The sequence below is a fragment of the Anoplopoma fimbria genome, chromosome 11 (genome assembly GCF_027596085.1).
Source record: "Anoplopoma fimbria isolate UVic2021 breed Golden Eagle Sablefish chromosome 11, Afim_UVic_2022, whole genome shotgun sequence".
Taxonomy (NCBI): Eukaryota; Metazoa; Chordata; class Actinopteri; order Perciformes; family Anoplopomatidae; genus Anoplopoma; species Anoplopoma fimbria.
In genome coordinates, this window is record NC_072459.1 from 9,834,362 (window position 1) to 9,860,063 (window position 25,702).

Below are 25,702 nucleotides of genomic sequence, written 5' to 3' on the forward strand. Positions count from 1 at the left end.
ATCAAATGTTGACATGCTAACATGCTAAACTTAGATGGTAATAGTGCATAAACATGATGAAACATTGATGATGTTTAATGCTGTACAGAAATAACCATTACTATACATGTTATAAATACATGCTATGTCCTAAATGTCCATATTTCTAATATCTCTTTAGCTCACTGCATGTGATGTCATAAAATGTCACAAGTTACATGATGACCTATTTACTCACACCATCCTCACTCAAACCATCTATGTAATACCGTCTCATAACATGTTCATGCTCGCAACATGATAAACCCTTCTGATAGAGACAACACATAAATATATAAACATATTTATTCTGACAACACCTACTTCACCATTACTGCTAGATCAGAAACACATTTTGCACCTCAACTGTTTATTTTTCTTTACAGTGACCATATCACCCAAACCTATTTCATGATCGCCTAGTAGAACTGATTATCAATATCTAGGTACTCAATAAAAATATATATTTAATAACATCAGTAATAATAATAATGGATTTTATTTATATAGCACACTTTAAAATACAATGAAATCTCAAGGTGCTGTGATGCAAAAGTAATTGCAAAGCTCTACAATAGCTTGTGTGCATCTAGTGTGTCTTGGAGCAGAGTTAAAAACACTATAAATCAAATCATGCCCTCTCAACATTAAGAGGGCAGGAAGCACTCACTCACTCTCCTTCTTATCATCATCACGAGAGAAAAATAAATATATCAACAGGATATCAAATTAGGAATTTTACTATCCAAGCAAATGCATCCTGTTCTGTTCATGGGGGTTTACAGCGCAGCACTTCTAGAGATGCCAGTCCACCAGGACTAATTATGTGCCGCAATCAACTGTTTACGCCTCGTGAGTATACTTCTGTGGGAGTATAGGTTCAGACAGAACACATTAATGAGCGTTGCAGACTCGGCCGTGGAAATGTGGCTGACGAGAGAATGACTCATGACTGTCTGCTTCAACTGAACAGTAAAACAAATCACACTTTCAATGCTTTTATATCTTTACACTGATATCAATTCAGACAAAACCATCTTTGGACAAACCCTGATCATTTCAAATCCACGCCCTACAACCTACACATTACATACATATACTTTTAGGGAAAAGATCTCCTCCTTTGTTCTTCTCTCTTCTAAAGCACCACTAATGATAGAAACACAACTCCTACAACATCATCCCTTCTTCTCCCCTCCTTAAGCTCCTCTTTTCTCATTTTCTCCCCCATCCTGCCACCTCGGTAGGAATTAATATGCCTCACATATCTGCATTGTCTCTGTATTTCCAACCAATCTCTTTGCTGGGGTTCAAGGCGGGCGGGTGGGCAGGGTGAGTCAGAGTCTCAGTAATGGATGAGGGGGACCCGGAGACGTGAAGTTTAATTACTGAGGCTTAATAGAGCGAGGCACGTAGAGGGGCTCGGCTCCAGAGGGGAGAGAGAGAGAGGGAGAGAGAGGGTTTGGAGGAAGGGGGAAACATCTTAATCCAGAGAGAAGAGGAGCAAAGCTAAAGGGAAGATGGAGGAACAGTAGGAGTAGGAGAGGGAGGTGAAGAAGATGGATAGATTGAGGGGGAAAAGACAAATGAGAACATGTCTCACTGTTCTGTCGAAAAGGCAAGAGGGAGAACTGATAAACCGGCTGGGTTACGATGAGGGATGGAGGAGAGCAGAGGAAGAGGAAGAAGATTGTTTTCAGGCAAATAAGATAATCTGAAAACATTCTCTTCCTACCTTGGTGGTCCACAGAGGGTTTGGAGGCATGGAGGATCTTAGGGATGGAAAAGCCCATGTCTAGCTCTGTCAGAGTCAGCTCGTTCATGACATATGGCAGCTGAAACACAGAAGACAAAGAAAAAAAAACAGACATGAAATACAACCATCAGAGAGACAGAGAAATTGTCTCTTGAACTGATCACATTGGACGAACATTTTTCTGATAGTAGATGTATGTTTGTACCAGCTAGCACCAGTACCCACCCGGATCTTACTGAGCTTCATCTGGATCTTTTTGGAGACTACGTTGGCCCAGTATTTCTCTCCCAGGAAGTCCCAGAATATCCTTCCCACAGAGGCGTTGACCCAGGCCTCAGGCTCCACAGGATCCTCTGAAGTCCTGCGTACCTGAAGGGCACACAAACAGGTTTATACTGTAGCTTTAACTTTCTTGACATAAAGTTAAGCTAAAAGGTTCCGATCGAGTAAAATGGCAGTCTATATGAAGCCTAGGGTTAATGCAGGCTCATCACCTTCCATGGCTGGATTAGCCTGTTGGTGGGCCACATGACACAGGCTTAACTCTTATGACCTGCCCTGAACAAATTCACTATATTAACTCAAATAACTAAGGTCTGCAAACTAGATTAAGACGCAGACCGCTCTACATGACAGGGCCACAGGATTAAAAGGTACTCTGTTTGAAGCAGTTTTCTTGTCAACAAACAAAAGCAATGTTCACGTCTGACACATCTGGATATCTTTCCCGGACTAGAAAAGAAAATGCATGTAAATGCAAAGTGGAATTGAAATCAGTTTCTAAAAAAAAATTGACCAGAAAGTTGAATGGTCTAACTCCATCTCCAGCTGCTAGCTAAACCAAGCCCGGCAAAAGCTACAATTAATAGTAGTAGCTATAAAGTATGTCTTCCCTTGCAAAATAAATAAATTAGGCCCGGCCATGGCATTGCTTCCCTTGACCTGATACGTCACAATCAAGATAATGTATGCAGATACAGAGCACGTGTTAAAACCAGGGGTTTACTTTTGCGCGCTACCACCATCAACTGTCAAATCAGCCGGACAGCGAGACAAACAAAACGGGGCCCGCTCGGAAACATTGCTCCATAGCACTACTAGTGGTCAAGAACTCAACAGGGTAGCTTTAGGGGAAATGCAATTAATTGCTATTATTTCACTAACAAATCTACAATTACTAATATCTACAAATTATCTATGACCAAGTCAAATCACCAGGAGTCCCAAAAAGACTAGTTTGCCTGATTTTTGTGTTCATGTCTTTCCAGCCTTGTGTCTGTCCATCTCCTACCTTTTTTGTAGTTTTGGGGCTGCTCTCGGGGCTTGCTGGACCAGGACTGTCAGCGGCAGTTGGGCTCCCCTGTGCTGCCTGGGGGTTGATATACTTGGCCATGTAGACGTTGTAGTCCAGCTGCATCTTCTGCTTCATCCCTCCAGCGGAGCCACCGGAGGGAGCAGAGGAGGTCTCTCTGTGCCGAGACTGAGACAGCTCCTCCAGGCTTCCCCGTCTGCTGCTCCTGCTGTCGGCCTCCAGGCCTCCGCCAGATTGGGGGCTGCTACTGCGGCTGTGGGAGGGCAAGAAGGCTAAAAGTGGAGGGAGGGGGACAAGGATGGGATGAGTAAGGGAAGCTTAATTATGCATCAACAACATTTTCAGTGATTGAAATCAATGCATCACATTCCACATACATAATTCATGCTCAAGTCCTTGGATCTATCTTTTCATTCATTTCTGCAGCACTCTGAATCAGCATGCTTCACATCAGATGACACTGCATCTTCTCTCTGAGAAGATGCAGTGTCATCTGCTATGTATAACCACAAAACAGGTCTTGACACTTATATCATCTTTACAGTAATCCTGTTCACCCTGCACTGCCTTTTATCACTTTACCTACACACTGCTAGTGTTCGCCTTTGAGTCGGTTCTTATCCTTGCGGGCTTATATCCCACAATGGAGACCAACGCTGTAATATGCTGCTTCTTTGTGCATGTAATCCTGCTGACCCATTCACACTCATCTGTTCGCTAGTTGAGGGGATTGTCAGTCCCTAAGCCGGGGTTTATGCACAGATCTGATGGCTGTGCAGTTACATACTCTTCTGACTGTCTGTGCAGACACAGTGCGAGGAAAGGATGCTAGATCCAGATAAACTCACATACTGTGCATGTCTCAGTGTCAAACTCACCACTCTTGCAGATGCCGGGCAGACTTCCACTTCTCCCCTCTGACTTCGGTCGGGACGCCAGAAGAAATCTCCGGAACCACTCCTCCTTTTCCCGACCCGTCCTCCCAAACAAGTAGATTGTCAGATCCCCCCCTCCAGAGGTCGGTCTTTTGGGTTCCTCTGACGATCCTGCTACCTCAACTTTCTCACATTTGTCCGTCCGTTCCAGTTTCTCACACGGCCCCGTTAATCTCTCCTCGCCGGCTTCGGGCTTCTCTCCCTGGGCCTTAGACATGAAGTCCTCTTGCTTGGCCAGCTCAATGCAAATGGGGTACTTTTTGTTCCAAACTCTCTTCCTGGCCAGGCTTTGGGGCACCAGGTTGATCTATGGGGAGCATATAGAGTTAATACAATCAAACGCATGAAGACAATGATGTCAAAGTGTTTTGTTGTTGTTTTGGGGGGCAGTAGAATGCCCTCATGGAAATGAGGACAAACTAAATACTTTGAAATATTATGTGACAGACTTGCCCCATGGTGTGAGTGGCATCAGCTGGGGGACTGTAACTTCACAAATGCAAATGACTCATATTATGTATTTAACCCAAAGCTCAATTGGTCTTTGACCAGCAATGTAAGATCATGTCCTTTGTTTTATTAATTATGAAAGTAGCTAGCATAATAGCTAGCATTTGCCATTATTCAGTGCTGTACAGTATGTTCTAATGGTACATGCATTTTGTTTACATTCATTCAAGCATAAATACCTGCTCCAGCCGAACATAACTCTCATACAGATATAAACATTGCTGAAATGTAAACACCGCACGGTTGTATTAACTTGGGTGTGTGTGACCCATGAACAGTAGATAAGAAGTGGACGTAGGTTTGGCGTTTTTCGGAGCCTCGAGTTTTCAGCGGGCACTTTTCAGAAGCAGTGGTTGCCTCTTGGGTGTAGCCGTGTGGTATTATGTCAGAACAATAAGACCTTGACTCTGAGCAGACAAATGCATGTTTGGGGACACTATTAAAATAAATCCAGCTTCTATAAATCCAGGTAACATTTAAGACAGACTCAACATCCACAATAATGCTGGAGTAATGACATTTTCGGGAGCCATTCAGTTGCAGGAGAAGGACAGAAGCGTAGCTGCATGATGAGGACAGCCATAATGACTCCTTTGCTCCACGATATGATACAAGTCTTCTTACTGCCCTGCCTTCAGAAATACAAAACCATCGAGTCAGCACACTACTGCACAAAACGCAAAGTTGTGTGTACAGGGTCAGTGACCTGTGATATCCACTCTATGTTTACACACACTGTGTGACACTGAGAATGAGCAGCTTTGACAGTGAACTTGACCTATTAGCAAGCATGCACTCAGGCAAAGGCAAATATGAGGGGACGTGTGCTTGATGTCACTATCTGTTAGGATTATCATCAAAGACACAAATACACTGAGGAGCCAGCAAAGCGACACACACACTTAACACATTAATGTCTTTCTTTCCCTCACACACAAACACATTTCAGCTTCTCTCTTGCATTCCTCATTAGCCACATTCACCCACAACCGGCACACCTTGCTGTCCGTCAGGTCGTAGATCTTCTGGCTGATGTAGGTGACGTCAGGTTTGGGCTCGTTGTGTGTGGCGCGGCGGGAGATGTTCCGGTTGGGCTTGGACAGACGCAGGATGGAGCCTTCCAGGCGGACGTAAACGGAGTGGGTCAGGGTGGCGTGGTACATCTCCGGGTCGTAGCTGTGGATCTCGTTCATCCAGCCCTGAGAGATTGAAGGTTGGGGAAGAGGGGAGGAGTGTTAATTGACAGCGACTCACAGTAAATGTACAAACATCAAACTCCGAGCCAAACACAGAAGATTTGGGGGAAAACGTCCTCTCACTAGTTAATCTTCCATTTGGTTACTGGTGAATTAATATTGGTGTTTGTACTGTACAAAGATTGTTGTTATTTTCTTTGGCAGGCATGATTACCCATGTACTCAAATGTTATGTTTGAACTTTCCTCTGTCAAAGGTTTATTGTGCATATGTCGTCTGGGAGATGACAGAAGAAAGCATCCTTTAACCTGCTCATGAGGATTCTAAGTCATTCAGCTCAAAAGGATGTCTTGAAAAAGAAAGCAAGAGGTAAGTGTGAAGTGAAAGAAGACTGAGCTGTCTGTTTTGATCTCCCCACTAGTGAATATAGCCAAAATGATACTGGAAGTTTGAGGCTGATATTTATTACATGAGAGTTTTTAAATAAAAACCTAAAGGTTCTCCCTGATAGACAAAATATATATACATTTGTACTGAAATTTCGTGCCAACACGGACGCTAAGAAAACAATATATCTATGATTACCTAATGGCACAAAGCATTGTTGGACTTGAATGATAAAACATGAAAATTAAATGTAGGGGATACATCAATTTTGGAGGTTAGGGTTACTGTCAATTAAAATCACTCCTTGCTGTATTTTTCTAGAATCTTAACAAAATCATGTAGCAGTATATTTCAAAACAAACCTTCCCTCAGAAGTGTTGTGCCACAAAGTTCATACAACACAACAAAAGATAAAACGGGGCGTCTGAAACACGGTTTCTTTGTTGATCCTCGGAGGTAGAGAGAGATGCTGTTGCCCTGCACTTGTGTGCTCAGGGGTCCGTCATTCAAATGTGTGTATCATGTTCTGCACAACCACAGCGCTCCTCTTTGGGAACAGCTGTGCCCTCTGGCCAAAAGGCTCTCCTGTGCAACAGCTTGGTACCCACTAACACACACACACACACACACACACACACACACACACACACACACACACACACACACACACACACACACACACACAAACACACAAACAAGTACACATGCTTACATAACTCCCTCCAACTATTAAACATTTCTCTTCGAGCAGAGTCTCTGCAGCACTGAGTGAGGTTGACTGAGGACAGGGGGCAGATGCGGATGATGTTCTCAAATGTTTGGTTCAAAGCCAAACTGTATCCATCACTGAAGAAAAAGTGTAATAAAATTCCCCAATATTTTGCTGCTGGTCCTCATGAGGCTGTATGGAGTTTAATTACAGTTCCAAACTCCTACCTTATCAGTCCCAAAGGAGGCTCTGTGAGCAAAGCAACTTCAATTGAAACAACAGGGGAAATTTCAGTGGTTGGCTAGTGTAAAGATACAAAACAAAATCTGACTGACAACAATTAAGCTTATACTTGATAGTAAACCATCAAGGAAGTTTTGCATTCTGTGCACTGTTTGGCATTCTCACTTAAGGCACGGTAAGATAAACTGCAGTGCCATAGGCAAATATCACACAGATGCTATCAACTACATGTGTAAAATCTGGTCAACATCTTCTGGACAGCAAGGGAAAACAAACAAACACGCATTACAACATGTTGCTATGGTAATGTTGTACTGTTTAGAAAATACTTATTATTTTATTTTAAGTTATTATGGCCAATAATTTGAATATCTTAACTTGGGCGGCAATGCCATCTACTGTTACCGTTGCCCGTTATTCTCTGCCGGCCTCAATTACATTTTGTCGAATAAATTGATACGCTGTGCTCGGTCTAACTTTCCATGTGTCTGCAGCATAAACCTAATATAAGTTATCTTGACTCTTTGCCATATAGAACAATGTGTTTTATGCAAGTATGCCTAAAAATCGGCGACTCTCCTGTAAATTTGCGCAAATAATGCATCCTAAATATGCAATTCATTATGTTGCACCAGAGAAAGACCTTGATAGAAGTCCTAGAGCCAGTAAATCAAGGACACTTGCTACAGAAGTCATGTTGAAGTCATACAGCAACAAAGTCCAAACCATGCTGAGCTTTGTCTCACCTTGAAGGTTCCCGGTTCTTTGATATCCAGCTGGGCCACATTCCAGGGCTTTATCCCTCGCCTCCCTCTTCTCGTATTTGATGAGGAGGGTCGAGGAGAGGACAGCCAGAGGACCAGCAAGGCCAACATGAACCCAGCTACTATCCCATGCACCACCGCACATACATATGGTGGCATTGGAAGGATTATATACCAGTAGACCACCTGTGTCAGGAAGATGAGGCCGGTCACTGGCACCGACTCCACCACCTCCTCCTCCTCTTTTTCCTCCTCCTCCTCCTCTGAGTCAAGTTCACTACACAACCCAGTGCTACCAGTATGGGGCTGCCGGGACGCGGGACGGTCCCCATCTGGTGTTTCTGTATCGGTACACAACTCAAAGTCTTCACTGTACAGTTCACAGAAGTCCTCGTCTTCCTGCCGAGCCACCAGGGCCGACATGGAGCAGCGGCCCAGAGTTAGGGACGGGGATTTGGGGAAAGTGAAAGAGGAGGCCGGGGGGACGGTTGGGGCCGGTCCCAGTGAAGGAAAGGAGAAAAAAACGGAGTCGGGGCCCTTCCCCTTGGGGGTTTCTTCCTCTTCTGCCCCTTCCTCCTCCTTGATGCTATAGTTGTTGTTACCTTCCGTGTGTCCGTTCACCGCCGTCCCTCCGCTGAGCTCTGACGCACTGGAGGACAGCGATTTGGACCGATGAGTGGCAGCAGCTCCCCCGCCAGACTCGTCTCCCATGATCTTACTAAAAAGCTGCAAGGGGTCCGACATCACCTCTGACAGCCGTCGCTTGGTATCCTCTATCCTGGCCTCCACCTCTTGGACCTTGAAGAAAGACCTGCCATCTGGGGACATGATCGGGGAAGAGGGCGCCGTTTTGGAGTCCCCACCTGCTTTAGTGACAATGACGGGGCTTGAGCACAAGCGGGGCTGGGAGAACTGTTTGAAAAGCTGCATGTTGCGAGGTGGAGGCCGCTGGGATGACTGCACTTGCTGCTGCTGATGAGGAGGGTGATGGAGATATTGGTGAAGAGGCCCTTCCTGATGTTCAGCCTTCGAAGTGTCCGTGGAAAGAGACTTTACAAAAGATTTCATTAAGTGACGGTGCCGTGACTGCGATGGCGCAACGGTGATGGGAGCAGCGGCGGTTTCCCGAGACTCAACATCATTGGACAAGGACCTGACCAGGCTGAGGAAAGGCTTGGAGGAGGACAGCGCTGCAGACTTGCAGGGGGAGGAGGAGCTAGAGCTCGTGGATGGGGGATTGGCTGAAGGTCGTTCAGAGGGCCAGGAGGAGCTGGCAGGAGGAGTGGTGCTCAGGTGGGGCTGCGTGGAGCCAGGGATAATAGTCATGGCTGGAGAGGGTGTGTGTGGGTCTGAGGGCTGCACAGACAAGATGGTGGAGGAAACAGGGAGCACAGCAGCTCCAGAGGAGGTCTGACCACCAGCAGATTCAAACAGCAGCTCCTCATTTGCCTCCAAGCCCGTGGCGACGGACCGGTCTTCGGCCCCTGAAGCTTCTAGACCTTGAACTCCCCCTGCAAAATCAAGCTCAGATTCAACCCCGGCAGATCCAAGAGGTACACCGTAGAGCTCCTCTTCCTCGTCGTCTTCCTCTTTCCCCAGAGCAGAGAAGTGGATGGTGATGGTGTCACGAGAGAGGGAGCGCTGCACCTGCAGCTTGGGTCCAGGGGCGTGACGAGGTGGTGGAGTGTCAGCATGCTGGCCACCTCCCTTGCTGCTGTTGCCCTGACTGCTCATCTCCACCCTGCACAAGGCTCACAGCCTGCGGGAGACACCGAGACAGAAGCAGTACACCGTTAATAACCACAGAAACACTGGTATGAAACATCGGTGCAAGCAAGGAAGTTGACAAATTGCAGCGCAAAATCAGCAATTTGATTAAATAACTTCAGAGATTCCCATATTATCCATGCACACACACATACAGCACATAGGACAGAAGAGAACAGGCCTGAAGCTCTCTGTTCATCCTAATGTGAGTAGACTGGACAGGTATGTCCATGCTCCGCGATCCATTAGCCCTCATTATGCAACTCTTTAGCTGACAGACCGAGTTGCTCTCAGGCCTGGCCTCTCTCTGTCTTAACAGCAGCCCACTCACTCACTAACCCCCGCTATAGCAACATGATTAATGGGTTACTTCAGAACACATGAGCCTTGAGGAGATGGGCCTTCAGCACTTCAGCTGTATTTAACTCCCCCCTCCACGGGAGGCAGACTGCAGCTGGCTAAATGCTGTGAGGTGGTGAAGACGAGACAGGAGAAGACAAAAGGGTGGCTGCATCTCTCACTAGCGAATGTAAAAAAAACATTATTATTATTCAACTTAAAACTGAATAAAATTGATTTTTAAGTCCACATTGTGGCAGTGCAACAAGCCACAAATACAACATTGACAGCGACACATTGTCACCTTTTAAAGTTGATATGGCTATCATGTTAGCATCTTTTTTTCCATCCAGCAGATACAGAGCAACATTAACATTCATTTGGACACATGTTTCTAGCCACCTGGGTAATTTAAGTACAATATTTAATATAAATAGATATTTCACCTCCGTTTTGGTCTCCACCACATTTTCTGCCATTTGATTCTGACATTCAGATTAGCGTACTGTTCATGTTTCACTATAACTGGGCAGGACTGATTACCTGCGGATAACACCCTTCTCATTACACATTATACATTATCAACTTTTTCATATAAACATATCAATTAGTGCAGCTTTAAACTTATGTGGTAAAAAAGGTTGAGAACCTGTATTTACAAATTAATTTAAAATGATGAACCTCAAAATGCACTGCCAAGCACAGCACAGTTTTTATTAATTTAAATAATAGCTCAAATATTGTTCTAATACTGCTCATTTAATTTCTTGTGTCCGTCATTTAGTCCTTTAATTTAATCTTTTACTAAGGCTATAACGGTTATGTATTGCATTATTTCTGATCTTTATTGGATCGTAAAAAGCATAAACATATACATAAATATAAGAAACCCCTCCTTCACCCCGTCCACACATAACAATATGCATGACATAATCACACAACAAGGAAGCCGTTAGGCTCCAGTGATCACAGGAATAAGGCGTCTATTGTCGAGTCTTGGAACTAAAGTCATTCATCATCTAGTGATTTCACTGAATGAGGCCTCGTTGTTATTGAGTTATTGTGCCTGTTTGTTCTTCCACATCGCATTGAGTCCATCATCTCTGGTTAGCATTATCAAACGGGCAGGCCAAAACAAGCACACAAAGAAAGACAAACACACAAACACACACAGTCACTCTGCACGGTTGTTAGAAATGTCCTGCAATGAAAGGAGGAGGGGAGCTACAGAGCAGTTAGCTTGTGTGATCGTCTGCATTTCTGAGAAAGCCCCAATGTCCCTCGGGGCTCTCCGGTTGGCACTGCATCTCCAGAGATTGTATTTGCTGGGATGGAATAACAGAGCATTTGACTTTCACAGCCAGCCTCTCGGTTGGCTGTACTACAGTGGGTTCTCTGTGTGTGTGTGTGTGTGTTGTTTCTGCCATGGCTGTGCTCGGGGGCACAGCAGATCGAATAAAAACAAGTAAAAAGAGAGAGGCAGAAAAGAGAGCAACAAAAAGAAAGAAAGATGGAGAGCCATGGGGGGGTCTATGGAGGCTGCAGATGACCTTTCACAGACAAGCTTTTTTGGAAGTCGTATTCACTTAAAGAAAGCAGATACAGAGAGAGAACACAGGGAGGATGACACAGACAACAGAGTGATGTAGTGATGAAGGGGGAGGAGACAAACGAGTGGGGAGACGGAGCCATGGAGATGGAAGGGGGTGTTGTCGTCATAAAGCCTCAAGGACGGATTTAAGCATCGTGGAGGTCGACAGGGTGAGAAGAGGAGGAGGGTTCCAAGATTTTTCCTGGAGTCAGGTTTTAGGAGTGTGCAGCCAAAAGACACTGAATCACGCAAATACCATTCTACTGATGAGTAAACCTCATAATCTAAAACTGACACGTTAGGCACTGGTGTGTTCTGTTTGTGTACTTAATGTCCACATGCATGCGCAAGTGAAAAGGCAAGAGAATGATTTTGAATGAAAGAAAATGAATCAGCAACCACTTTGATCATTCATTTTCTATTTTCAAGCACAACTGCCGAATATTTACCCGTTCCAGTTTCTTAAATACCAAAATTTGGTGCCTTTCTTTCATAATGCATAGCAACTGCAGGATAATCTACCACACAAATACGGTGCTGGAAGTATCCAAAAATGCTGCAACTGATTGAATAGATATCTGCACATTTAGACCTATGCAGAGTACACTTAAGTTTAGCTTTCGGTCTAAAGCATCTTTAACAGAACATTCACGGTTCAGCTGGAATCGCAAGTGAAGAAACAAACAAACCACAGAATTACATAATTCACAGCAACTGAAAGTCATTTTGGGCTCTCAGAAGTTTAGATGTATTTCACAACCCTTTGGCTTTTTATAGACTATAAGATAAGCAGTTAATGAAGAAATGAATTGCAGATTAATTGATAATGAAAATAACTTAGTAAAAGTCCCACCTTGAGACTCATTTTTTTTTAAATTTTCTTAGCTATCTCTATTACGCTACATTGGGATAAAAAGATACCTTATTTTGTAGATAACTACTTCTTCTTTGTTATTTTCTTGTTCATTTCAATGCAGTTAAAGCTTCTACGGGGAACTTTCATTTTGTGTTGATTTGGGCGGTCCCAGTGGACTAAAGCGATAGTGTTTTTGCACACCAGAAAAGCGAGAAGAAGCTTATTAAACCTCTAATTTTACTACAGAAGGGTCAAACAGTCTACCCAGCTCAGTCCAGTGTTGGCTCCCTAACCCTCTGCTTCTGGCCGGAGGAGGAGCCACCGCATCTCCAACTGCAGGTCGAAGGTGGCAACAAAGCCGGATCAGGGTCCGTCTTAAGGGGGCTGATCGCTGCCGGTGGCTCTGCTAGAGTCTGAACTGTGTGCAGTAAATAGTTTCATCTGATTTTATTGGACCCAATGACATGCATTAAGAACAGCCAACCCTCTCACTGATTGTCACATGTTCTTATGTGGGTCATATAGAGGCATAAGCATTTTTTTTACATGAATTTGGCTCATATACGGACCAACAGGTCGTAGGCTATGTGAGAGTTAAAACATAGATGACATATTCGTAACATGTCTAGTTTCAGGTTGAATAAAGTGCAAACCTGCACAATGTTTGCTGACACACCCACAGTTTTTGCTCTTTCCTTTCCTCAGTGCTGGGCTGCCATTAAAAAAAGCCCTGTGTTTGTTTTAGCCGCTTCTGGATGAGGACGAGGAAAGGAGTCTGGCACTGAGACAAGACTTTATCCAATTAATTAAGGCAAGCAGGGCCACTCTAATCAGCTAAGGCCAGCCCGACCGGGAGGAAAGAGAGGAGGGGAGGGGGCTAAAAGCAGCAGGGAATAAGAATGATATAAAAGGGTGAACAGACAGTAGAAAAAGAACGTGGACTCAAAGTAAAAATAGGAGACCGGAGAGAAAAGTAGAAAATGTAACAGTGAAAAATGTGCAGTGAAGAACTTCTATATGAAAAAAATGTTTTTGTAATATATGTCCAAAAATAGATACATTTCCTTCTCCACAATCTGTAATCCCTTCCTGCTTCAACTCCAAATACATTGACACCATTTAAATTTACATGTGTATTTTCATAACTGGGCATAAATGATGAGGATGCGTGTTGAAGAGGAGGGAGAGTGGGTGCTGAAAGAGAGATGGAGACGTATTTATGGTCCACAGTTTGTGCCGCCTTCAGCATAACGAGTCTCTCTTCTCTCAGCTGAATGAACCGCTGAAATAAACACCAATTTACTCCATTTTCGAAGAGCCAAGAAGCAATCTTAATTGATTTAACACCTCCAGCTGTGCCTCCAAAAGGCAGCATTTCTTTTTTCCGCTTGTTTTTTTCCTGCTAGCTGATACACCGGGTGTGACAGATTACATATGTGCCTTCTTTTCAGTCCCTCTTTCTTCCTTTTTTATTACCGGGTTTCCCTCTCCTCCTCGCTCTGCATTTGATGGATGGGTAGATACTTCTGGAGTGTCACACAGCCTGACAAATATCAAGCCCCAAGGAGGCGTGTGGAGAGGGAGAGATGAGGACCTACTGTCCTTATAGGAGAGTCACACAACACCAGGGAGCACAGACTGCGGTACATTTACACATTAAGAGATAATGGCTGTTGTTGTTGAGGTAAGCAATGGCAGGAATTCAGGTAGAATTCATTGCATATTGTGACGCCAGTGGTTTTCCCCCTGTGGTGGGTGTGGTTTTCAGAGTATGACACGATGCGTGTAACGTCTCTATGATTATTAGATCATGCTCAATACCTGCATAAGAGGTCATGTCTATTGATTATGAATCAATTGAAACATTGGTATGTGAGACGTTGCTTCAATCACAGGTCGACCTCAGAGCATTAATAGAGAGAGGGAGGTGAAAGGAGTGAGAGAAAGAGAAGAAATGGGAGACTAAATGAACATTATCAAAATAAGTTAAAGGTACATTAAAAGACAGTTACTTCAGAAGATGTTGAGATATTCTGGCTTTCAAAAACCAACGTTCAAGCATCTGATGGAAATAAAACATCCACAAATCTTTGCAATGACGAGGACAATCAAAAGATTATTAGCAGTATAATATAACATTTGTTGGTGTTTCTGTTGGATTTCCTGCTTACTGTATTTGTTCAATTGAGAACTTCACCATCCTGTCTACTTCAGGCCACCGTAATCTGTGCCAGACCTAAACTACTGAATAATTCTCCTTAAGTAACCGGGTGCCGATGCGATTGGATGCGTCAGCAGGTTTCGAGGACAGACTGATACGACCTCTGCTGAAGGATGTTAAGTTAGCATGCCAAGTTTCCACAGAAGGACAGATCAAACAGAAAAGTAAAAACGAGGAAAAAAGAAAATGAGGGCTGGCGTCAGGAGCATACTGAGCAGATGACTGTGTGAAAAATGGGGGCAGGAGGAAAAAGGGAGAGCGAGTCAAGTATGAAACAAGTCGGCGAGGCATTAAAAGGGTGCGGGTGACAGCGGGGAGATAGATCGGGTGAGACAGAGAGATTCAAGATGAACACAGGATGCACACACACACACATACAGAGAAAGAGAGAGAGGCTGATGGAGCAGTCGATTGTCACTAACTGCCTAGAGACACACACACATACAGAAATGAGCTCCTTAGTCACATGATGTGTGCAGTTGCCTGGATGTGTATGAATGCAAACAAAAGTGGCACAAAGGGAGGCTGGAGCGGGGGATTCAGGTAATAGACAGAGAGAGCACCTAAAGCAGGTAGAGAGAGAGAGAGAAAAATAGAAAAAGACACAAAGGCTGAGGACCGTCCTTTGTCTTCAAGCTGAGTACACACAGCAGAGAGCACGCAGATTAACACACAATAAGGTTTTTTTCGATGCTCCACTGCTCTCTGGTCCCCGTCATCACCAGCACCCTGGTTATACCACAAACAAATGAAGTACTGTACATTAATATTTGTAAATGTACCGTATGCTTAGATGAAAGAATGCAGGCGAAAATGACAATCAGAGTTTTACTGGTTGTTTATATAGTTCTTCTAAAAAAGAAACAATGAGACAAGACAGGATAAGTGACAAGGGGCACTTGAGAAAGAAGAGCCAAACAATGATTTCAGGTTTATTGCCATATAATCTAAGGCCTTAGTTTACCACAGAAGTCAAAGAAACTCTGACTGACTGTGGGGAAGCAAACACAAGCAGCAGTTCATAAGAAAAGCTCTGTGAGGCTGCTGAGGGGTCGGTCCCATAAACACCTGGCCGGCCACTTAAAAGGTCTCGCTGAAGGACAGAGAGGTGGAGGAGTAAAGGGAGGTGCATGGAGAGAAGAAACGGTAAGGAAAAGACAGAGCCTCGAGGGAAACGACTGACTTTCTAAGGAAAGATGAAAAAAGTGACACAAGCACAAAGTTCTGAACAGGACTGCTCTTTCCACAGCAGAATCTGCTGCACACAAACCAGTTCATGTTGAGGTTTGACCAAACTTTAAGCAAGATGACAATTTAGTCAATATTCTAATCAGGGCTGCAACTAATGATAACTTTCATTATGATTTAAAGTGAGAAATATTTTTCTATTGATCAATCAATTCCATAAAATGTCAGAAAATAGTGAAAAGTGATCACACTTTCCCAGAGCCCAAACAGACGTTTTCAAATTGCTTTTTTTATCTGACTAACAGAAAAAAATATATATATATATATTAATTTAACTAACAAAGAAGACGAAAACCTGAAAACATTTACAATTGAGAAATTGGAAACAGTGAAATGTTGCCAATTAAAGTTATTTTTGATTCAATTTGATTTTCTGTTCATAAAATTATTGCCAATTAATTTTCTACTAATTGCCAATTGACTTATCGCATCAGCTCCATTCAATATAATTGAATATTAATACAGAACAAAAGCAACATTTACTCCAGAGTTTGTAAAAAAAAAAAAAAAAAAAACAGCCGTTTGCCTTGGATAAAGACTGAATAATATATAAAAAATGCAATAAAGCATTTAAATAAAAAATTGCAATGATAAAATGATTTCACAGCAGGCTTTACAGACTGTTTTAATGGAGCTGCTCTATCATTACTCATAGACAGTGAACAACACTGACACTATTACTGTGTGATCTGTCAATATGCCTGTTAGACCGATATATTTGCGCAACAGCAACAGACCTCAAACCTCCAAATGCACACATGAACACACGAACTGTGCACACGCAGAGTGCTGCTCCGGGGTCTGAGCACATCGACTGACAGCATCACGAGCTGCATCAGAGGAAACGCAGACCGGAGGTTTGATGGTGAGCAACGCTGCTCTGGATCTCGTAACGAGATAAGAATAAAAAAATAAAAAAACCACTAAAACATCAGCCAGGGAGATAAGGAGCACTCACGCATCTGTTCTGGATCAAACCTGTTTTCTTCACCTCTCCGTCTCCGACCCAGAATCCACCGTCAACACGTCAAACATCAAGCCTTGCCATGCAGATCATCTGGTGGTTGCCATGCCAACAGTGAAGCTTTCATCTTGTTCCGCACTTATCCCCGCATCCTTTTTTTTGTCAAGGCAGCTCTTCCTCACCGTATAACCCCGGTGTCCTCGGAGTGTGTGGAGTGTTTGTTCAAATCTTCAGCGAACGGTTCTCAGTGAGTGTGTGTGTGTGTGTGTGTGTGTGTGTGTGTGTGTGTGTGTGTGTGTGTGTGTGTGTGTGTGTGTGTGTGTGTGTGTGTAGGATGCGTAGGAGCTAAACCAAAGCACCAAAGAGCATATAAGAAGCTTAGATCTACCTTTTTGAGGCGAGTGAAAGACAGAGAGAATATGTTTGTTCATCACTTATCTGTACTGGAGACCACCTTCTCTAAGACCAAAAGGAGCGCCTGATCAATTAATAACCTCTAATTATGGTTGTCAACATCAGACTACTTCCTCCTGACAACCTCAGCTGTTGACTCTTCTTCTCTGTGAGACATAAATGCACTCGTTTAATTGCAAGGTTTAACGCTTTGCTTCAATAATTAGCGGATTAGCATCGAATATGGATGTCTGGTGCTGCCTAAACCCGATTTGACACTTTAGAGATCAAAAAGGTGGAGGAACGCGCAGTCCTGACCCAAACACACACACACACACAGGCATCCAAATATATTAAGCAATTTATAATCTGTGTAAAAGATGCTTGACAGCCCGCAAACAGCCGGAGGGTTTGGCATTAGTCATAATCCAGCCTGTTACATGATGAATGGAGTGATGGGGGGAGGGAGGGAGATGTTGGGGGGAGAAACTGAGAAGAAAACAAAATCACCAGCGAGTGTATTAACATTCGAAATGTGGTTATGCTTTTATTCTGTATGAACACCAGGAATAAGTGGGCCATGATACTTTTAGTGTATACTCTCCCTACACTCTCACAGAATTGTGAGCGTGCAGGGAATACTGTGCAGTAATCGAAAGCCATCGCATGCAGACTGTGAAATTGATGATGGAGAGATAATAGCCTGGGGCTAATAAGAGAAGAGAGTAAAATAATCTTATTTTAACTTAGCATTCATGGATTACTGTGTAGAGTTGTTGCAAGCTCTCATGGTGTTAACACATAGACACAAAGTACACATATGCTTGTTCAACGCATTTACTCGAAGTACCTCCTAAATAATGTCCAGAAGTAGCACTGCCATCCAGAGCGACATTGTTAGAAGATTTGAGGCCACTGAAAGCAGCTCAAAATATCTAATTCTTTCATTTTTTCACCCCGTTTTTGACAGTGATGTGGCACACAATGGATGCATCAACACAGACACTGAGCAGAATTAGCGTATGAGTTACATGAAGTAACAGAAGGGTGTATTTCTAACAGCGGCTCTGCGTGTGGAAACCTGTAATCTTCGCTGTATCAGACTTTCTGTATCCGTGATCTCAATCGGCAGCGGCGCTGGTGGTACGTGAGAGCTCCGTTTCTCCATCTTCAGCAGAACAACCATTAAACAGATGTTAGATAGCATCTTGGGTCATTGGAGATAAGGCTGCACATGCAGAATCTCACGGAAACTTAACTTAAATAGATGCAACAGTCTCATGTTAGCGTTCACTTTAGTTGTCAATATATTATATAACTGGTTCCTACTGAAGATGTAAATCTTCAAAACAATTATATAGTTTTGTTTTTTCAGTAATTCCCTAAAACAGCTGGGCACTATAGTTTTTAGTGGATGTTACTCAACTAGGAGAAAATAGTGCATTTGTTAGGGACTATTAAAGTGAATGTGTGATCAAATCAAAATAAACTACAGAGCTCTTGTTTGTGTTAATAAATGAACATGTCACTTTGTACAACAGTGTGGCTGTCTGCGGTGAAAATCCCAAGTTTCATCACGATACAATATTAAATAGACTCTTGACAACGCTATGATATCACATAGTCGGCCATGAAATGATTCCTTTTGATTCTTTTCAGGGGCCTGCGATCAATATCAGACACTATGTTATGTTTGTTTAAACACAATCACAATCATACATACTGTATATAAACTCACAAAAAGCTACTAAAATATGTTTTGAAAATGTTATAATTTGGCTCTGTAGGAAGAAGCTTACCGTGGGGATTTCAAAATAAAGGCGTATCTTAAAGTGTGTATTTATCATGAAGCTCTACGGCATTTCAGAGTAAGATATATCAGGCTTTGGCTACACAGACATAAAAATAATAATAACGATATTGTAAGTACTAGTAATTGGTATTTTTTGGTTTGGCAATGGCGAAGTACACCTCTGACTTGCACAGTGTGTGCATTACTAGTGTGTAGGTCTAATCTCTGTTTGTGATCTAGTCAACAAGGACTTCCTCCTTTCTCTCAAACGTTAACTTCCTGTTTCACCAGATAGCCGCAATAAGAGGAAAGCACCACGAATTACTCTCTCTCTCTCCCTCTCTCTTTCTTTAGTTTAAGCACAAACAGATGTTTCCTTTACAGAAACACTTCTTTTTCCAGCTGCAGTAAATAACTGCTTATGGGATAGCTCAGCTGTTGATTCGAACATGTGCTTCATCAGTGTGCCTTTATTGAATTCATATCCTGGTCAATAGCTGGTCAGAGAGTTCACACACACACACACACACACACACACACACACACACACACACACACACACACACACACACACACACACACACACACACACACACACACACACACACACACACACACACAGCTGTGGCAGTGTCAGAAGCCATTAGCCGTGACCCTTCTGGCTGCTCGTCACATTGACAAGCGCCAGTGGCTTTTTTATTTTTACACAGAGCGTGTGGACATGGAGCATGAACACAACATGTGTCAATGCATTAGTGCATGTGTGTGTGTGTGTGTGTGTGTGTGTGTGTGTGTCTTTTCACGTCAAAATAGGGCTGTGTGTGTCAGTTATCTCGCACACAAATCCATAAGCAAAGTCACGCTTCTTGCAGCATCACTATCACATCTACCACATCTGCCATCATTTGGCTTTTGCAGATCATGTTTGCATTTTCATCAGAACTCAGCTCACACTGACACTGCGTGGCCAAAAGTATGCGGACACCCATAGGTGCTTTGTACCGATCCAATACCAGTTCTTAAATTATAAGCTGTATGCCTCACTGTGTGGAAGGGACTGGGATAATTCTTTAATGTGTAAGGCAACATCAGACTTGACTTAAAATGGCTCCTCTAACTTTGTGAAAGAGAGTGTAACAAATAAAAACGTAAATATAAATGTACTGAATTGTTATTTATTCAAATTAGGGTATCGGATACCAGATCGTTGTTGTTTTCTGATGTTGGGGCGATATAGTCTGGCCTGCAGGTGTTCCAACTCAACCCAAAAGGTGTTGGATTGGCTCCGTGCAGGCCAGTCAAGTTTTTCCACACCACAACCACCATTTCTTTATGAATCATGCTTTGTGCATTGAGGCATTGTCATGTTGAAACAGCTTTGGCCTTCCCAAAACTACAAGCTGGTGGTGCTACGTCTCTTAACAACTTAGCTATAAGGCTGGCTCTGCCCTTCGTCTTATCGTGTCATGATCTGCTTTCAAGCGCAGAACTGAACTCCTGTCTGGTGTGGCAGATGTCTACAATAGTATGACGAACTGATTATTTCTATATTTATAAGGAGAAGTTGAGGTCGAACAAGAATTAGCTCACACACTATTTTCTCTCAATGTCACTTCTCTCAACAGGAACAACACATATATCCCATTCTTTTGTCTAATTCATCTTTCAGGGCACCTCTCAGAGTTCACACAGTAGGAGGAATACCCCTGGTGATTACTATTGTGGACACCTGATATACAGTGAGATTCAGGGGCTACCTCTCGTACATACCACTACAAACATTGGATGGGTCACCAATGCTCTCTCTTCTACTGATGGTGTACTTTGGAGGTAAACAGGCACATACAGTGTCATTAAAGGTTAGGTAGGTAACACTGGAGAAAGTAACAAGAGTAAGCTAGATTTTTTTAATTATCCAACCAAAAATCCCAGCCTAGTGTTGCCAACTCTTTTAAAATGAAAGTAGCTAGCAGCACTGGCTCAAAAATGTGCTAAAACTAGTGAGAAAGTTGCCAAATCTGCAACACAGACAAACTATCCCTTCTAGTAGATGGTAAATACCTTGTTTATATTGTTATTGCTTTTATTGTCTCTGTCTTTACCATGTATAGTGCCTTTGAGTACCATTCAAAGCGCTACACAAATGAAATGTATTATTATTATTATTAGATGAACTGTACTTGTATGGCACTTTTCTAGTCTTCCGACCACTCAAAACGCTTTAACACTACATCTCATCATTCACCCATTTAAACCCATTCATACACTGATGACACGGGCTACCTTGGACACATAGACAAGGACAAGTGGTGCGAGGGATCAAACCGCCGTTCCGCTGATTGAAGGACGACCCTGCTCTACCTCTGAACCACAGTCGCCCTCCAGGCCTCCTTCTAAAAGCCACTCCAAAGAAATTATCATTAATTAACAACCAACAAATCTATTGTTAGCACTCTTCACTCTAAAGCTAGCAGCTTGTGGAAGACTCTGGTTACATGCAATGAATGAATGGGCAGAGTGTTGCCCGGTTGGCAGGCAGGGAGGGGTCTTATTAAAGTCCTGTGACAGCCACAGATAAGGATTCTTTTTCCTCTTTTTTTTTTTTTTTTTGGTCATAGCATTTTCATTTATTGCTTGCTGGTTCAAACCACAAAGAAGAATGTGAGGAACAACCGCTGACTCAGAGTCAGCTCTTCAGACGCCCTCTAGCTAAACTATTTTATCTTTGCACAGAATGTGAACTGCTGTTCAACTTGAATGTTCACAGCCTTGAGCACAAACAAATGAAAACATAAACGAATCCAATCACATTGACTTCTTCAGCTTTACACACACATGTTTTCTATGTTCATACTGGATTTCCTGTGACTCTCCAGTGTTTGAGAATGAAGGCCTTGTGACAGAGTGTGCCATCAAGTCCCTTTTTATCCACAAACAAAAGCTTATTCATGTAGTTCAGCTGCCAGTGTTTGCTTTCACCCTCACAGCGATTTGTCTAATTAAGCCTAAGAAATAGTATTCCCTTTAGACGTAGTGACACACCCCCCCTTCATCTACAAACACACCTCAGAGTGGGAGATGTTGGTATTTAATAAGAAAAAGCAGAATTTGAAAATGTATACAGACATAGGTCTTTGGATTCAGACAGAATCCAAAGACTGGGGTTGAGTAAGAGATGTCGACATGACGGAGACATAATTAAGGTGAGGTAAGAAAGTGAGGAAGGAAGCTTCTGCTCAAGGCCTTGGATCAATTCCAGCACTACTAACACCACACCCACCACACACACACACACACACACACACACACTCGCACACACACAAACAAACACACACACACACACACACACACACACACACACACACACACACACACACACACACACACTGTCAAATCAGGAGGAGAAAGTCTCACCTTGACATTTAAGAGGCATTCAATCTCCTCTTGCAGCACAACCTGTAGTCATGGTGCTAACATGCCTAGAAAAACAAAGACAGGCACATTTGTTTAACGGTTAACGCACAACTGTTGTCATCTACTTTCACACCGGCTACAGTTGTTTCGCTGTGATTAAACAACAGATGCTAGCTAATGTTGTGAACTTGTGTCTTGCATGAAACAACCACAACTTCAGAATTGAGTGGGACATTGAGTGGGTAAAAAAACAAGGTCAGTGTCAAGCACAATTTTGCAATTACTATAGCATATTCATTAACACACCTGTATTAAAAGCCACATTACTACTCCTTCAGAAACCAGTTCACATGAGGTCAATGAGCATAAACTCCCTCTAAATGATCCAACAGGCTAAGCAACATTGTCCTGGCCCACGGGGGTCTATCCCTGGAATAAAAGAGGGGATTTGGCATAATTAGGCGACACACAGATAAAAAGCCTAGGTGATGGATGATGCCTTGTGTGGCTGTGATGCTGTGGCCTGCTACTTGGAAGGGGCGGACCAAGAGGGGAGAGGGTTGAGTAGCTCATGTAGATCTGTCCAGTTCACAGCAGGCTGCCATAATGAGCCACAGATCCAACCAGCCGCCTACCTACACAGTGCATCACCTACACCAGTCCACACAGCTGTGTGATGGACAACATGATCCAACCAAACACTGAGGATGTAACATCTGAAACAGACACAGAAATGTGTTTTCACAGGGAAGTACACTCCACTATAGCACTACAGTCATCCTGACAGCTTTATTTCATGTGGTTGCTGCTCATGCATTTTTCTATTTTTAACACTAAGAATGCCCAAAAAAAAAAAAAAAAAAAAAAAAAAATGTAAAGCTCAGGCTCCTGGTGTCTCCATCCGCCCCTTTGTCCTCCTCACAGACTGCGCTGGTTTATGGCTGTGTAACTGTCATACAGCCATGGACCGAACAGCTGATCAGGCAAATCAACAACAACAACAACAACAACAACAAAAAAAGCCAAACACACCTTTAATGTCACCGTTGTTATCGCATCTCCGTGTGCAGGCCACTGGGATCGCTCTGCATCCGCGGCTTTGGCTCTGCGTAACGCGGTGAGGATCCGTGCGCGGAGCCGCTCTCTGGAGCCTGCGGAGCGGACGGAGCGCGGCGGGGCAGCCGGTGGGAGGCTGGCCTGATCAGCCTGCTCACCCAGCGAGAGTCCGGAGCAGACAGACACCGATCAAACCCCGGTACACCCCCTTCTCCGACTTTTTACGCCACAAATGCACGAAGCTCTGGGCGTGTTATGGAGTCAGTGAATGGGCGACAGTCAGCGCCACTCCCCCCCCCTTCTCTGCAAGCATTTAAATGAGATTTACACCTGAAAGAAGCGTCCCATCGTCGGCACTCTGGTGATTCATATTGTATTGTGTTGCAGCAGGAGAGGGTGAGTTGCGTCATGGCGTTGCAGCATGACTACGAGACGCGGATTCCCCTCCACAAACAGCACCAGCAACCCGGTCTCCCCTTTAAAAAACGGCTGCAGGACCAATGAGCAGCAAGTAAACACACCGCAGATCAAATCCAAAATGATGATGTGTTTTCCAGATGCTGTCATTTAAGAAAAATCAAACTATAAAGCAAAAAGACTGCAGACACAGCCTACCCCTGGATCAGATCCACCAGGTGCACCGTGACACTGGTGGCCAGTAGATCCCAAACCCGACAGGTTTGGTCTGAGAATAATTTGGTTGAAAATGATGCCATCTAGCGGCCAGAGGGGGTTGTTGCATCCCGACACAGGCCACAGAAGCGTCTGTATGCACAGCCACCTGTAAGATTAAATGTTTTATTACTGATCCTGGTTGATAATAATTATAAAAAACTTGGTGACCAAAATCATATTCCTTTTCTTTCCTGTAATTTCCTTCTTAATCTTCATATAAAGTGCCTTTTGTTTTCACTTTTGAATAACATGTCGTATAATTAAAGCTTTCCTTGATCGTATTCACAATGTTCCCTAAAATGCAAGTGAGTTAATACAAACGTTTTTTTTAAAAGGCAATATTTATTCTTATTAAATTGAACTGATCAATTTGATTTCGACATCTTATATGCAAGTAGTGCAGTTCATGTCTTGGTTTGGTGATATATATTTCATGAGCTGGTTTCACAAATCTTTAAATAGAGCCTTTTGTATCACTGTGTATTTCACAAGTTCTTATATCTATATATATATGAAATAACACTGTATAATAATCACATCCTTGAGAGCCCTTTATTTCAGCAGTATTACAACTGTAAAGAAAAAAAATCTTATATGTCAATAATACAAGCAGGTGCAAATTGAAAGGTTTAACAGAGTGCAAATAAATGTTTTCAATTTATAAATTGTGTTCTGTCCGACGCGTTAAAGCCAGGTGTGGAGATTGTGGTCCGTCAAAACAAATTCACCTAATTTAGAACAGCGATCTGAATGCAAAGTGTGCATGCAAACCATATCTGGATCCATTGGTTAGCAGGCAGGATGATGCACTGCAAAGCACCTGAATACTTGCAGGAACCTGCTGATATTGCGGAGGATGTTGATGACTGCGATGTGGATCAGCAGCACCACCTTCAGGACATACTGAGCACAGCTATACTTTAGATCTGATTTATGAATTATGGAAAGGGAGAGTGAATACCAAGTAGAATTTTCTATGATCTCCTCACACCTGCTGAAGAGGCCCACGATCACATCCAAATGTCACACAATCCTTTCCATTAGAAGTTATTAAAATGAAATAAATCATTGATTATTAGAGAGATATATTGATTGTCAAAAGTCGTTCCTGACCTTGGAAACATAGCAAACTCCATCTGAGTTATATAATGACGTTTCTTAATGTTGTTTATTGTGTTGTTGTTGCTGATGTTGTTGTAAAGTGAATATATGCAGTCTTGTCAGTGTGATTTTATACTACAGAGACGTTATTCTGTTTTCTGCTCAGGGACTAACATTGGTACAGCTAAGACGCTGTCATTTAAATGAATAAATAATAATTATTAATGATCGAACACTGACACCTGCTAAATGGACCTTGTGACCGTTTTTGTCATGTCGTTTATGTCTTGAGAGAGTGATTTTTTGATATAAGAAGCCATACTAAAATAAAGAGTATGACGAGGATGTCTACATATTGGATACATCTTTATTCATCATCAGCTGTCCGAGTGTCTTTGTCGTGTTCTTGAGTTGTAAAAAGTAAAGACAAATAAAGAAAAGAAAAAAAAAACTGG

The 25,702-nt window shown here is 43.0% G+C and overlaps 1 protein-coding gene across 1 annotated transcript in view; it reads right to left on the minus strand.

Annotated features, from left to right (window-relative positions):
* Positions 1-24,136, minus strand: part of tex2 (testis expressed 2) — a 29,603-nt gene extending 5,467 nt beyond the window's left edge. Inside the window, exons 1-8 of the mRNA XM_054608066.1 lie at positions 23,448-24,136; positions 22,416-22,480; positions 7,813-9,589; positions 5,530-5,730; positions 3,965-4,328; positions 3,066-3,358; positions 2,000-2,143; positions 1,754-1,853 (exon numbers count right to left, since the gene is read on the minus strand). Of these exons, the coding sequence (XP_054464041.1) occupies positions 1,754-1,853; positions 2,000-2,143; positions 3,066-3,358; positions 3,965-4,328; positions 5,530-5,730; positions 7,813-9,564 (2,854 nt within the window). The 5' untranslated portion in view covers positions 9,565-9,589; positions 22,416-22,480; positions 23,448-24,136. The remainder of the gene's footprint in view (positions 1-1,753; positions 1,854-1,999; positions 2,144-3,065; positions 3,359-3,964; positions 4,329-5,529; positions 5,731-7,812; positions 9,590-22,415; positions 22,481-23,447) is intronic.
* Positions 24,137-25,702: the final 1,566 nt, after the last annotated feature.